The 14,691-nt window shown below is 57.5% G+C and overlaps 5 protein-coding genes across 5 annotated transcripts; 2 read left to right on the top strand and 3 right to left on the bottom strand.

Moving 5' to 3' along the window:
• Positions 1-584: 584 nt before the first annotated feature.
• C8A04DRAFT_14078 (uncharacterized protein) lies at positions 585-1,651 on the bottom strand (the record flags this gene model as incomplete). The annotated part of the gene is made up of 2 exons (XM_062777955.1): positions 585-981; positions 1,059-1,651. The coding sequence occupies 2 exons, from the start codon at positions 1,649-1,651 to the stop codon at positions 585-587; spliced, it is 990 nt and encodes a 329-aa protein (XP_062634867.1).
• Positions 1,652-2,063: 412 nt separating this feature from the next.
• Positions 2,064-4,377, top strand: C8A04DRAFT_39103 (uncharacterized protein; the record flags this gene model as incomplete). The annotated part of the gene is made up of 6 exons (XM_062784464.1): positions 2,064-2,170; positions 2,254-2,611; positions 2,684-2,906; positions 2,960-2,991; positions 3,049-4,177; positions 4,226-4,377. 6 exons carry the CDS (start codon positions 2,064-2,066, stop codon positions 4,375-4,377), a joined length of 2,001 nt encoding a protein of 666 aa, XP_062634866.1.
• Positions 4,378-5,368: 991 nt separating this feature from the next.
• Positions 5,369-6,475, bottom strand: C8A04DRAFT_14086 (glycosyl hydrolase family 62-domain-containing protein; the record flags this gene model as incomplete). The annotated part of the gene is made up of 1 exon (XM_062777958.1): positions 5,369-6,475. The coding sequence occupies one exon, from the start codon at positions 6,473-6,475 to the stop codon at positions 5,369-5,371; it is 1,107 nt and encodes a 368-aa protein (XP_062634865.1).
• A 978-nt stretch (positions 6,476-7,453) lies between these two features.
• C8A04DRAFT_39101 (heterokaryon incompatibility protein S) lies at positions 7,454-10,359 on the bottom strand (the record flags this gene model as incomplete). Its single annotated transcript, XM_062784463.1, has 3 exons — positions 7,454-9,240; positions 9,346-10,005; positions 10,170-10,359. 3 exons carry the CDS (start codon positions 10,357-10,359, stop codon positions 7,454-7,456), a joined length of 2,637 nt encoding a protein of 878 aa, XP_062634864.1.
• A 256-nt stretch (positions 10,360-10,615) lies between these two features.
• C8A04DRAFT_30992 (prion-inhibition and propagation-domain-containing protein) lies at positions 10,616-14,671 on the top strand (the record flags this gene model as incomplete). Its single annotated transcript, XM_062781597.1, has 8 exons — positions 10,616-10,631; positions 10,724-11,464; positions 11,510-11,781; positions 11,850-11,913; positions 12,221-13,332; positions 13,446-13,548; positions 13,617-13,938; positions 14,026-14,671. The coding sequence occupies 8 exons, from the start codon at positions 10,616-10,618 to the stop codon at positions 14,669-14,671; spliced, it is 3,276 nt and encodes a 1,091-aa protein (XP_062634863.1).
• Positions 14,672-14,691: the final 20 nt, after the last annotated feature.

Raw genomic sequence — 14,691 nt, 5'->3', positions numbered from 1 at the left:
AACCCTAACCCTAACCCTAACCCTAACCCTAACCCTAACCCTAACCCTAACCCTATAGTGGCAGCGTAGTGTAGAACGCATCGCACATCGGGCACCGGGGGATCCTCACAGGCCGCGTTGACACCCATAGCAGCTGCAGCAAACTGCGTGACAGGCTGTGTAACTAATGAGATCTATTGCTGTAGTTTAACACTCCTTAGTTATACTGCTAAGTCAGAGTATTGGTCGTTCAAGTTCTTCTAGCTCTAGCTAGGTAGTTCAGTGTCAGTTATTACAGTATCCTAGGCATCTAAGGTTGACTTCTATAGGTACCTAGGTACCTAATCATATATACTGTGTTATTCATGCTATTTCAGAAGACTGTATAACTACACTTTAGCCGAGTCTTACCTTTCACGTGCATTTAGACCACTGGAATTTCCTTGCTTTATACCATCTTGGATTATTAGGTACGGTAGTTTACTAAATACGAAACAAACAGAGGAGCCTTGGAAACTGCGGCTTTAATACGTATAACCAGATATAGCGCAGCACCGAGATAATACATAGGTCCCGATTTCTGCCGCTATAAAGTCAAACATCCCTCACCGTAAGTTCTGCAGGATACCCGGTTGGAGACCCTCTAACTTCTTACACAGGAGCTCCCAGATGTACGCGGCCTTCTTCGCATCCTGGACGATCGGGTCGTACTTTCTTACTTTGCCCGCCCGCATGTACAAGCCGTGGGTCTCGCGACCAGCTGACGCAGTCTGCACTACGAGACTGGCCCCTTCTTCAGCCGAGCGAGCCGTGAGCTCGAAGACGCGGAGGGCAACTTTCAGTGGGATGGACAGATCGTTTCCCGGCAGCCCCGTTTTGCAGAAGCACGGGTCGAGAGAGTTGATGACGATGGGGTTGGGGTTGGCGGTGCTGCCCACTGGGTCGACGATGGTGCTCAGCTGGATGACTGCGTACATTTGCAGCAGCTTCGAGAGGTTGTATCTGTAGAGGATGTAAAAAATCATGGGTCAGGGGAATCATTCCTTAGCAGCTGTTCTCCTTGAGAGGGAGGCACTCACTGATTTATCGCAGAGAAATGCGCCTTATCCTCAAACCAAGCAAATATATCCTCTCCGGGGTGATTGGGCCACCTAGCAACGTCGTACAGAGCCGACCCGACAAAGGTCAGGTGAGGCGTGGTCCGGTAGTTGCGGGCTGTCTCACGGAGCTTGGGCAACAACTGCAGCGCAAGAAGGAAGGTCCCGATGACATTAACGGCAATAGTGCGTTCCGTGTTGTAGACAACGGTGAACTTTTGGCTCTGGAGACCGGCATTATTGATCAGGACGTCCAACCGGGGCAGTGCGTTCGCCCGGTCCACGAACCGCTTGACGGACGTGGGTGACTCGATGTCGAGCTCCCAAACTTGCAGGATACTGGGACTGCATCTCAAACGAGCCTCAATCTCACGCTTGGTGGCATTGCCTCGAGACAAGCTGCGGCACCCGAGGATGACAGAACTGGCACCCAGCCGGACAATGTGCTTGGCGGCCTCCTTTCCCAGGCCTCCGCTTGCGCCGGTGATAATGATCGTCTTGGAGCCGAACGAGGCAGTTGGGGTGGGGATCTTGAGGAAGAACTGCGTATGGACGAAGTCGCCGAAAGAAGGCATGGTAAATCGCTCCTGATCAGGGCTTAGTGGCAGTGGCCTGTGAACCTTGCGAGTCGTAGGTGCTTGTACCGTAAGGGAAATGAAAGGGTGGGCGAGGGGCCATAGTGTGGGATCTGTTTGGAATATACCACGTCGTTAATGGCGTTATATAATTACCAGACTCGCCCTGTTGTGTAATCGCCGCTCTCAAGTTCAAGGTTAATCGGGGCAGCAGGGGTAAGCAGGGCTTTAGCGTTATGTCCGCGGATATAATAGTGGCTGGTGACAGCTGTTGCCAGCTGGTTCTGGAAGCACACGAACGTTATCCCCATGGACTTTGACACTTAAGTTGTCTCCCTCTTCCCTTTGCCAACTCATCCGGAGCCACAACTGGCCAAGCTCGACGACCACCCGCCATCACCAAGACGCAAAAATGCAAGCTCAGAGGCCTGTTTCACCGGAGCGGACTGCAGAGAAACCCACCAGACCGCATCGGCGTAACCGGGCAGCCCTGTCGTGCGAACCGTGCCGCCTAAGGAAGTGTGTGATTCCCTACCTTCCATCTCTACTGCCGGTGCTAGTAGGTCATTGACTCGGGGGTCACCATGGCTGACGTGATCCAGGCTGAAATGCAACCGGCAGCACCCCTGTCAAAACTGCACTGCCCGAGATGAGCAACCGTCCTGTAAATTCCGCGGACATGGAAAGGATGGTGCCGGTGCCGCCAACGAGGTCCCGGCCGCTGGGGGAGGGCTGCGCCAACGGATAGACAATTTGGAGACTCTTGTTAAGAAATTGATCAAGGAGCGGCAGCCTGTCTCAACGTACGCCGAAGTCACAGTCTATACCCCTGAAAGTCCCACCCCCGAGCCGGATTCGGCCGTGTCCACCCAAGATGTTCCAGGTGTTGGAAAGACGGTCTTGGATGGCGGCCATTCCGTCTATCTCAGCGGGAACGAGTGGCATGTCGTGCTTGAAGAGGTGAGTCCAACTCTATCCCGAGCTTTTCATGTTCTTCACTCGCGCACTCGCCCTAACTCGTCGGGACGGTAGATTAAAGACCTGAAGAAAGCCTGGACCCAGGAGGAGGATGAGAGCCAGAGCGACCATAGCATTACTCCAGCACTCTCCTATACCGTCGACGGATCGAGTCTGCTTTTCAACCAGGTGAAGCCGATGGAAAGAATGGAAATTCTCTCTGCTCTACCGCTTAGGCCCGAAGTCGATCAACTACTGTCGTACTTTTTTAGCCCAGCATTCCCGATCCACCTCCCCCGTAAGCCGTGGACATCTTTGTTATACCGCAACCGTGGCTTACACAAGTGTTAGCCATCCTCCACGAACCAACCTTCATGCGCGAGGTACAGAGCACTCCCAACTAGATCCGCTAGCCGTCCGTGTCTGATCTATCATACCAGTATAACGAGCATTGGGAGAACCCGTCCCGGACTAGCTTTATGTGGCTCGGCCTCCTGTTTTCCATTCTCGGCATCACGATGCTTGCATATCAACAGCATGGGGAAGCACAAAGGTACAAGGGCATATCGGAACCGCTCTTCCAGGTTTATCGCGTGCGTACATCACAGTGCCTCCTGAACGGGGACATCGCGAAGTGTCTTCCCTACACCGTCGAAACATTACGCTTCAACGCCACGGCCGAGCTCAACCGCAAAGACGACAACCGCCGCGGCCTGTGGATCATGTCGGCCGTCGTCGTCCGCGCGGCCATCAACATGGGCTACCACCGCGACCCCTCGCGCATCCCAGGCCTATCGGCACTCCAGGCTGAGTACCGCCGGCGTCTCTGGTTCTCGGTCAAGAGCATGGACGACATGGCCTCCTTTCTCGGCGGCTTCCCGCGCATGACGGCGGCCGTCGCCTCGGACACGGCCGAGCCGCGCAACCTGCACGATTGGGAGCTGTCCGTGGACACAGCCCCGGCGCCGCCGTCACGGCCGCTAACGGAGCCTACGGCAGCGACCTACCTGATCGTCAAAGGCCGGCTGTTCCGTGCGCTGGGCCGCGTGGCCGATTTTAACAGCGCGCCGACGCTCGGCTCGTGCGAGGCGCTGCGCAGCGTCGACACCGCCCTGCGCGACGCCCGCCGCGGCCTGGACCACATGGCCGCGGGCGCCGCCGACATGTCATACTTTGGCATGCTAGGAATGTACCACAGCGGTGTGTGCACGCTGCACCGCCGGTTCATGGCCCTGGCTGCGCGTGGCGACGCTAGCTTCGCCTTCGCGCGCGAGCGGTGCGTCGCGTCCGCGCTGGCCCTGCTCGAGATGCAGCAGACACTGGAGCCGAAGTTCCACGCGTACTGGCAGACCCGGCAGATGATGACGCTCGGCGCCATGGTGCTGTTTCTAGAGCTGGAGCTACGGCGCAAGGCTTCTCCTAGTGATGCGGATGCGGGTGCGTCCCCGGACAGCAGCGTGCTGCTGCAGGCGTTAGAGCAGTCCTGTGACCGTTGGGCCCAGGCCGTGGCCGCATGTGAGGAGGCGGGGGGCGTCTATCGCCTGCTTGTCAGCATGATGGCCGGTTTTCGTACTGGGGCTGCCGGGGTTGCTGGGGCTGCAGCTGATACTTCGGGAGATGTGGCGGCACCGTTAGAGACACGCTTCGAGCTTTCGAGTCCGGGGCTTGGTGGCTCCAATGGGTTTTTCTCGTTGGAGACGGACTTTTCTGGGGTGGATTTTGATTTGGTTTGTCACTCAGCCTTGGGAATGTCAAGAAGTTTGAGCTAACGAGCACAGGGTGCATGGGATACGTTCATGAACTACGATGGGGCTGGTAGCAATTACGGAATTGGTCCTACGTACTGACCATTCATCTGACAAAGGGAAACCAGCCGTGTTTTGACCGCCCTGCGTACAAACTGCGCAGTTTCTCGACCGGGTTGGTTCAGTCAGTCAAGGTTGGGCTGGCAACCATCAGGTCGAAGCCAACTTCTCTAGGGAGTGAGCTTAGGACCCTTCCAACAGGTTATGAAGCCTTGCCATTCTTTGCAACTTGATGGCGGTTCCCAGGTATTATAAACAAAAAGGGGAAGCAGTTCAAAGAATCTAGTTTCCAACATGGTGTGACCGGGGTAACTGTAATACAAGAGCGGATTGGGTCAAGATTGTAGTTCTATTCGACTCTATCGGCGCCACAGTATTTCACAGCTCTCCACGGCGGCTACACGACGTGCGGCGACCTCCCCTGTCTCGTGAGACGCACCTCGACGTCTCCCGGTTTTGAACGTCTCGCAAGGCCCTGAGATCTGGAGCACGCCAAGATCACGGGCCAAAACTCCCAAAATTGATGATTAATTTACTGGGGACTGTCAAGAAAATGGAGATGGGCGAAGGTGCAATAGCCCCTAACGCACGAGCTCTGCTGGGAAGAGATCGACTGCTTCCCGGCCGTGGTCGACTAGCTGTACACGTGCACCCGGGTCACCGACGTCGCCATGCGCGAGATCGTCTGCCGTCTTGTCGGCAGCCAGGCAAGTTAATTTATGAGAAACCAACTCAGCCTTCGATGCTAGAACAACATCGAGAAAATAAGTCACAGCGTGTGTGTTTGTCACTTTTTGTGGTTTACATTCCGTGGTTTCAAGGGTTTGGACGTGTTAAGATGGTATTCATCGTACTCATTGTATTGCGTTACCGGGCTTCACGAACTAAGTTATTTTACCAAAGGTGGCAAATGGGATGCATCCTTGGTTTGAACGGTAGCTTAAGGTACTACAAATCACTCCCGCGGTTTGCAGCTCGAGGTCTTCTCCTGGGTGATCAAGGCCAGACGCCACGGCAGCGCGTTGTACTCGCCCGAGTCCTTGGACGGATCCAGGCCCTGATATAGAAACTGCAGCGGCTGCGACACATCAATCGTCAGCGTCTGGTCCGTCAGCTTCCGGACCACCTCGCCGTGGCTGATGCTCTTCGTCCACGCATCCCCCTCAAACTCGACGTTATTCGCCCGCGCGAACGGGTTCTCCTCGGTATCCGCCAGCGGTGTCCACTCCCCGTCGATCTTGTCCGACGTCCACGAGCGGAAGTAGCGTTGCGAGTCGGTGCCGATGGCTTCGACTAGCAGCAGGTACTTTTGCTTGCCGACAGCGCCCTTGACGGTGTACACGCACGAGGCCTCGAAAAGTTTGTAGCGGTCAGGGTCTTCAAGGGCGATAACGGGCTCGCTCATGCCCTCGGGAAATTCGGAGACCTTGGTCTGCGACCGGTACAGGTGGCCGTTGTCGTCCGACGAGAAGAGGTGGCAGTTTTTGGCGTCGCAGATGACCCACATGTCGACCCAGTAGCCCTCCCCAATGTTGTCGTCGACGGTCTTGGGGCGCACCGAGTAGAAGGTCTTGGGCGCCGTCCAGCCGGCCGGGTTGCTGATGTCCGGGTTGGTCGAGTAGGCTGCGTTGTCGTTCTGGTAGATGAGGTACCAGAGCTTGTGCGGTGCGAAGTAGAAGACCTCTGGGGCTGCGCGGTACCCGACACCTAGGGGCGCCTGGTCTAGGTAGTAGAACGGCGCCGAGTCCGCCTTGTCAAAGGACGTGAAGTTGAGGTACACAAGGTTGTAGCCCTCGGCCTTGGCCGTGCTGGCGAAAACGTGGTAGGTGCCGTCTTTCTCGATGATGGTAGGGTCCTTGATACCCGCGAGCTGGCGGTCGTCGTCCTTGGGGCCGATCAGGGGCCCGGTGGATTTCCACTCGAACTCCTCCGGCAGCGTTACGGGCTTTCCGGGCTTTCCGGGTTTGCGAGAAGTAAGAGAAGATGTCGAGGACTCAGAGGCGGGCATGGCGCTGACCGCGCCAGCCCAGAGGGCGGCGACCATGACAGAGAGACACCGCATTTTGTGTGGGTTACTTCGGGAGTCTCCTGAAAGGGTGAATGAAGGGTTGAGTAAAATGTCATGATACAATAGCGGGCCTTATACTCTGCAATGCATGCCTGACTGTTGAGCCAAGATTTACATAACTGCCGCAAAGATGGTCCGCAGGTCGTGTAAGCCATTGTCGACCGGTTAAACTCCATAGCACCCAATCGGACAGGTCAACAGTGGTGTCCACTCCCGGAAAGGAAATCGGGGATGCACGCTAAAAATTACGCGACCCGCCCGTGGGGTTTGGAGCGTGGTTCTTGGCGAGCAGAAAGGCCAGCCAAGACGACAACCTGGTAGCTGGGTCCGCGGCCCAACCGGTTTCTGGGCGGCTGATGCAAGGGACGCCCAGCATAAAAGTCTTAGGAACCGTACCCTAATGAGGGGATATTAAGACGGTTACCCGGCCATTGAAGCGCATGCTCGGGAGTCCCGAGGTTGTCTAGATCCCTCTTTGCATTAGACCGGCTTGTCTGGGGCGGAAGTCAGCCGGCATGCGGGGAGATGGACGTGTCCCTACAAATAGCCGGCGGGACCTCCCTCCGGGGCTAGGCTCAATCCCGCTCGTCACCGCAAGCGATCGGGTCCTGCACCTCTGGCTCCGTCGACTCGCTTGCCCAGGCTTGGAAGCCAAGACTGGTGTGAACGAGCATGCTCATCACAAGCCGCCTCCTCGCCGCCCCTGCGGTCTTTGTCTTGGAGAAATAAGGGGTTATGGCTAGATGGTGAGTAGTTTGTTGAGGTGTATTATTTATAGGGTTGGAAGCATGTTGCGAAAACAAATGGGTGGTGATCCTGTGGAACGGAGTTGATATGTTTTACAGAATTGGCCAGATAATTACTCCCCCATATTACCCTGCTCGTTCGCATCTAGTGTAGACTGGCGTCCGGCTCAGCCTCCCTCTTCCTCGCTCAACCCATTTCAAGGCGGACATCTGATCAACGACAATGCTAGGTCCATATTACACAACCGACGCCCAGCCCCTCGGCACTCGCCGCCCTCACCGCACAGGCAATGCATGGCCCCGTTCCCCGTTTCACAATGGCATGCTGGCCGTATTCGGAACACCACGCTCTCGCCGCCAGCTCACACTCGCCCCCTCCAGTAGCGTCAATGATTAGCACCCGGGGATCATTGTGGATATGGCCTGAGAGTTGGCCAACTCGCAGGATGTGCTGCATCTTGGGTAAGTCCCGCTCGTGGACGGGATGAGGCCCATCAATACACCTCGGGGCGGCAATAAAGATGGGGTTGTTGTAGAGGGTGAATGATACCGGCTGGCCGTTGATGGTCAGTTCCAGAACAGCTCGCTGTGCCGGTTCTTTATCGTCTTCGATCGGTGTCTCGTTTCCCTGGTCGTCTTGCACTGAGACAGTGACAGTATTACTGCGGTCCACAGCGATCGACAATCCGGTCCCTTTTTGAGACCCAAACTCGTCCAGGGCTTGTTCTCGAGGGATACTCTTCAACGCCAAGGCCCGGAGCTCCACAGTGTCCGGCGCATTGCTGGGCCCGACCGGCACCACCCACTTCGTCGGGTCTCCGATGGTGCGCACCCACTCGACGTGTGACGAGTTGCCACCTACACGGTCCAAGCTGGAGAACAGGCTGGACTCGTCAGCGTCGGCGTGCGGGGCGATGCGTTCTGGTAGCGCGAAGGCCGTGTCTCGGGCCACGACACGCCGCCAGCTCTTGGAAACTCGCTCACGACTGCCTTTTGCCGGCACTGGACACGGCCCGACCCAGCCATTGGCAGCCCTGACGCCCCAGATACCGCCCAGGACGCGACCCATCACCCACTTGTCGCGCCAATACGACTTGTTTTCCAGGACGAGCCCGGATTCGTAGTATCTGGGCGCGCCGAGCGGCAGGAGACTCGGGGTGGCGGCCACGAGGGCGCTCATGATGGTGAAAGCAAAGGCCTTCCCGGGCAGCATGGTGCCGAACAGCCAGTCCCACAGGTGGAAGCTGAGGTGCATGCCGGCACACATGTCGGTGTAAGCGTCCTCGACGAATTCGCGCATCTCCCCCAGCGCTGGCCAGGCGAGCAGCTCGGCGAAGCGCACCAAACCCTCGACCTGCCGCTCGTGGACGAGGCTACGCAGCTCGGCGTGCGGGTTCGAGCCCTTGGTCACCTTGATCGAGACCCCGTCCACCCACCGCTCGGCTGCCTGCATCGCCGCGATGACCCGGGCGTTGATGCCGCCAAAGCCCTGGTCCTTCAACCGCAGCTTCAGTTCGTAGGCCACCACCATCTGGTATAGAAAGTTGGGGAAGTTTGGGAATGCCTGGGCCCCGAGCGACCCGCCGGAGCGCAGGTCCTCGAAGAGGTCGCTGCGGTTCAATGTATCTAGAAGGTCCATGACCTGCATCGAGTTGTCGAAGGAGACCCCGGGCGCCATCCTGCTGTGCGCGCGGATGCCCAGCAGCTTGTCGAGGTACTCGTACGCGCGCTCGTTCGTCAGGTTCCACGGCAGCGACTTGCGGCGGTGCAGGTCGGAAAGGAGATCGATGAGCTCCGGGGTTGTGTGGGCGGGCACATCGAAAGTGCTGCAGAAAACGGGACGAGGGGGGAAGTCGGGCTTGTGGACCCGCGCCCAGGTGCCGAAAGAGGCGCCGTAGCCCTCAACGGTCCGCGTGCCGGGAAAGCGGCCCTCGAACTTGCGGTTGGCTTCGCTATCTCGGTGGCTAAAGTCGCCGTGTTCGAAGCCGTTCTTTTCTGATGCGTACATCAAGTCTGAGGAAAGCATGCAGTTTGTTAGCTTTGGATCTTGGGAAAACCGGAAGAAAAGGAGACGTCTGATGGGGATCAGGATCATCAGGGGTTCGGGGCGCATATTACACCATGCAAGGTAAGGGCATTGGACATATTCTCTCTCCCTGCCCTCTTCGATCCCGAACTCGTTGTTTTCCATGCCCCGCCAGTTGAGGGAACCGTAGTGGTCTCCAAACCCGAAATCCTGGACGGAAATTTGTAGTGACCCTTTAAGTTCTGCCTTGATGGCGACGCCCAGCTTTTCTAGTTGTTGGGTAAGCATTTTCATGTTGACGTCCCTTATTCCCTGGATGGCAGTGCTGCTTGATTCCGCGTCGTCGTCGTCGTCGTCGTTGGTGGCGAGACTTGTCGTATGCTGTGAGATTTCCGTAATGCGTAAACTGGCTGCCTCGGCCAGTCCCTCGTCGCCGTTCTCTAGGTCCCCAACGGCCTGCTCGATAACTTGTAGACTGCCAAGATCAGTCGACGTATTGATCTCGGCCGCCATCGCTTCGCATGCCTGTGAACCGACGTCGGGGAACAATGCAACCAGGCTGTCGTTGAATCCACGCAGGTCGTCGATGAAACGCTGGAATCGCTTCTTCTCCCTGATTGCCCACCGCACCGTTGTAGCCAGCGATGCGGCATGCTGTGTCTGGGACGCCGATGTTCGAAACCGCGTGTAGGTCTTCTTGAACGTGGTAACTAGGGCGTTCCGTCCACTAGCCTGCGCGATCGCAGCTATGCCTGTGGAGGAGACCGGGTAATTAGGCCGACCATGTCACCCCAGAGCTACCGCTTCCATGGTTACAGTTGTTGATTTTTCTCTCGCTCTTGGGTTTCGAATTTCTAATCGGCGTACACGGTATTATATAATACCTCGTTGGAGACGAAATAATTCAAGTACGTACAGGTGTTGTCCTGATGTGATTGCAATCCACCGTCGACCACAGTAGTGTGATAGGTACGCCTGAGAGCCTTGTCCCAAGACGTTGGAGCTTGGACAGGGGCCTGAAGGGGGGTGGGAGGGGGCATAGCCACCCCCGCCGACTGAAGGAGGAACTGCTTGGTACGAATACTAAAGCGCTGATCACCCGTCATGGTCAGCATGGGTTCACATTGGGCTGCATGGATTTTCCTGAACCGCAAGGCTTGACCGACAGTGGTGACCGCATCACTAACAAATCCTCCAGAGGGTGGCTTCAACTTGTAATATTAACTGAGGACCCTGAGGTGGGTTTCATCAACGACAGAACGACAGGACGTCCACCATGCCCGCCATCCCGATGGAAGTCGCCCTTCCGTTGGCACTGCACCTGCGTAGTCCGGTGACTTATAACTTTTTGACCGGCTAGTCATGGAAGCCCGGAGAGGTAGGTGTTCTTTGATCATTCTTTTCTTTGGCCCCAGCATTATCCTCTGTCAGACTTGGGGACTCACCCAATACCTCCCTATAAATACCAAGAAGGCCGTTCCATCAGCCAACTTGCATTCATCGAGCAGGAGTCTGAGCGATTCAAGGCGACGCTGCTATTTGCATCCATCCTCCGGTCCATCTACAACCACCCAGATTGGTCCGAGCTGCACGCCTTCTTCACCAAGCGGTACTCTAAAAGCCAGACACTCTCGAACCGCGACGCGTGCAAGCTGACCGCGCCCGCGGACGCCATCCACAACGCCGGCAAGACCGTGGTAGTAGACTTCAACACCGACCCCAGCTCCGTCGGCCTGCCCCGGGACCTCCCCGCCCAGCTGGCCGCAGCATGCCGCGCCGCTCGCTCTACCCTGGTCGGTCCGGATCCGCAGCCATGCTCCATCGGGCCGGCCATCAGCGTGGCCATGGGCGGGGGCGCGTATATGGGCCTGATGTACATGGGCCAGCCACCTGGTAAGTACCCGGAGCGCACGCTCATCGCGGGCCAGTGGTACGGGTGGGAGGGCGGCAAGCATGGAGTGGTAGCCGGCGCCATCGCGACCACGAACAAGGGCGGCCGCGGCCGGAGCTGGGGCGAATGGGCCGACCTGTGGCGCGCCATCGCTTACTGGGTCTACGAGTACGATGCGACGTCACTGGAGCTACACTTCCTAAGCGTCCACAGCTACAAGTACCGGCCGAGCGACCAGGAACGGAGAAACATGGGCTTCGGCCTGAGGGTGCCGAGACAATACCTCTCCACCGATGCTATTAGCGCCGCCGACGCGATCCGTGACGTCTTCGACCAGCTGGAGGCCGAGCCGACCCAGTTCTAAGGCATCGAGTGGGACTATCTGGAGTTCGAGTTCGAGCGTGAGGAGCAGGAGGCCTTCCGTGCCCGCTTCGGGCGGAAGGATGCGGATCATAAGAAGACACTGGAGGCCCTGGTGCGCCCGGCCTCGCTATCTCACTGGGATCGGTTGGACTATGAGGACGTGAGCCCCGTGGCCTTGAAGCCCTGTCCAGACAGCTTCTGCGGCGCCGACTGGGAGGCCTGGCTGCTCTCTATCGAGGGAGGCAATGTCGTTGTCGCCAAAACGCCGTTCCAGGCAAGTGAGAAATATGCTGCCATAACGGAAACGCTACACCGGGTTTTGCTCGTGCTGACTGACACAAGGCGCTCTGGGCTGTGATGCTCCTGTCCCAATTTCCTCTGGTCATTAAGATTGTGAGCAAGCAGGGTAAGTTTCCGAGATATCGAGATCCAGCAAATGTGTATCTGTAGATAAAGAAATCAAGGGTGGTTAAGTTCCGGCCAAACTAAAGTCACAAAGTGCATACGTCTTCAGGTACCACCCGTTTGCGCTGTCGAGAGCCATTTGAATATCCATGTCCGAGCCGATAATTCGGAGGGGAACCAGGCCCAGTTGGCCTGCCAAAACTTGTTCACCCGGTAGTTAGGTACTGTCTTCATCCACCCAGTCCACCCATCCACACCGGTTTAATGGTGGCGCAGCCCCTGCATGGCGTGCTTCCAGCATTAGTTAGTGGCGGACTTTTGGGCAAGGATTACGGCCGGCAGGCAGGCGAGGCTCACATGGTCACACCTCTCTCATCTGTACGGTACCTATCTTACCAGGTCCTCAAGGCCCGAATCGAGCCCCATCCTTTGCCAAACCATAAAGACGTCTTACGATGTTATCAGTCTAAAACCTACCGTGGACCTCGAGCACTACAACAACCAGAATATGGAAGCCGCAGGCTTAGCGATCGGCGTGTTCGGTCTTGCGGGCCTTTACAGCACCTGCATCGAGCTGCTCGACGCACTGTCCGCCGCCGCTCGGTTTGGCGTGGACCGCGAGCTGCTGCAGACCAAACTCGAAGTAGAGAGGGTTCGGCTCATGATTTGGGGCGACTCGGTTGGGCTCACCGAGGTAACCCTCGACTCGTCCAAATCGGCGGCCACCGAAGATGACCTCGCAGTGATTGACGAGTCAATGCAACGGCCAGCCTTACGCACGGCGGTCGCCGGCTTACTGGCCTGCTTCGTTCGTGTGTTTGAAGACGTCGAGAAACTCCAAAAGCGGTACGGGCTAGTGCGTCAGCCCGAAAGCAAGAGGAAGGGCACGCCAGACGCCTTGATGGCCTCTACTGCCCCGGCGACTGCGACGGCTACATCAGCGGCGGCGGTGGCGTCGTCGTCGTCGTCAACGCCGGACAGGCCAACTCGCGCGATCCTTTCAGCCACCTTCCGCAAGACGTACGCCAGCTTCCAAGACCGGACCACCGTGGCCCAGAAGCAAGCAACTCCCCTGACACGCGCGCGATGGGCCGTGGTGGATGAGCCCAAGTTTCGGGCCCTGATCAGCGAGCTCAAGGCCATCAACGACCCACTGATGTCGCTGCTGCCGGCCGTCAGTAACAAGACCCGCGTTAGGATGCGCGCCGAGATCATGCAGAGTAACGATGTCAACCAGCTCCAAAATCTCGTCAGCGCCGCTGACGAAGTGGCCGACCTCGTCTCGGAGACGGCGAGCCTGCGACTGGAGATGCTCTCCACGACGGGAGAGAGCGTCCCGAGGAGGTTGCAACCCAGACTTGTGCACGTCTCGGACCCGGCGGCAGCACCTCGACCGACAGCAGAAACACCGCAGCCGACGGTGATTCCGTCGCCCGCGGCTGTTCCAACATCACGAAGCCCGTCTCCTCTGCCTGTTGCATCACCTCCTCCCACCGGTCCTCCGGAACCCAGAATTGACGCTTAATACACAAGGTCTATTCTAAGCCCGATAGCTTATCATGCTATGCGTGGGTCTCGGGCCAGTGGGAGGTCCCCGACTTGTCCGAGATCCAACCGGTTTTCCACCCGGCGTTCAGTAAGGCTTTCAACTCAAACTTTCAATCGTATCGTGTGATGGTAATTATGCTAACGAGTAGCTCGCAGACCTGGTGTTTATCCCGGACTCGATTCTAGGCGTGGCTAAAAACGTGCTGGAAGTGGACGTCGCAGCAGATCCAAGATACGCCGGGTGGTCTCCTGGGTCGACTTCCTTGACGGGCTTCGCGCGGGAGATGACGTTTTGGAGACAAGCGGTAAAGGAAGTAGAACAGTCGCAGAAAGGATGGTTGCGAGCGACGAACACTCCAGCACTCACCTCGAATTTCGCCCTCCAGCGGTGGAATTCCACCATGAAGAACGGGTTAGGCGAGGACTGGACGGAAAAGAAAGGCCACGATCAACTCCGCGAGCTTCTTGGGCCTAGCGAGTACGTTCAACCCCCCACGTCGCTCCCACCCTTTCTCCCTTGCTCCCTTTGAGCCCGTAGACGGTTGCTGAATATACCTCGTGGAAGCTATACGTGGCTCGACCCAGAGGAGGGCTTCGAGATGCGGCACCAGATCTCGGACCTCTTGGCCGACATGAGGATGTCACCGGTTCCCAGCCTGGAGTCAACCGGCAGCATCGGTTGCCTCGCCAACTCGGATCCAAATCGCGGCGGCGGCAATTTTGGCATGATCGATTTCTTATTCCAGATGGTGAAGGCGCGCGAGGTTACGCTGCGCATCGCGCGCTCGCAGAGCAAGTGGCACGGTGGCATCACCGCGCGCATCGTCTACGACCTGGTAGCCGCCGAGCTGTGGAGCACCAAGCTGGAGTACAGGGAAGACACCGACGCGTTTCAGGTAACCAGACACGCAAAGGAGGAGCAGATCGACGGCATCGTCAAGTTCGCCAAGGAAATGAAGTGGCCGTACGTCGACGAGATCCACGACACGGCAGCCAATCTGCGGGACCCCGACACCGAGAACACGGCCGGGATCGACATGTGTGTTTGGGACTGGATAAATGGGCTCTTCCTCCCGGGCGCTCTTTTCCAGTCCTCCCTCATAGGTGTCTTCTCCGCCTTGTCGCCCACCCTGCGCAACTGCCTTCCTCGCGCCACCATCCAGCCACGCAAAGGGAGCTACGGTATCGTGTACCCGCAAGCCTCGTACTGATGCGTGCGCTCTGTGGTCGG

Source organism: Dichotomopilus funicola, assembly GCF_033296635.1.
Source record: "Dichotomopilus funicola strain CBS 141.50 unplaced genomic scaffold C8A04scaffold_58, whole genome shotgun sequence".
Lineage (NCBI taxonomy): Eukaryota > Fungi > Ascomycota > Sordariomycetes > Sordariales > Chaetomiaceae > Dichotomopilus > Dichotomopilus funicola.
This window is presented reverse-complemented; position numbering and strand designations above follow the sequence as displayed.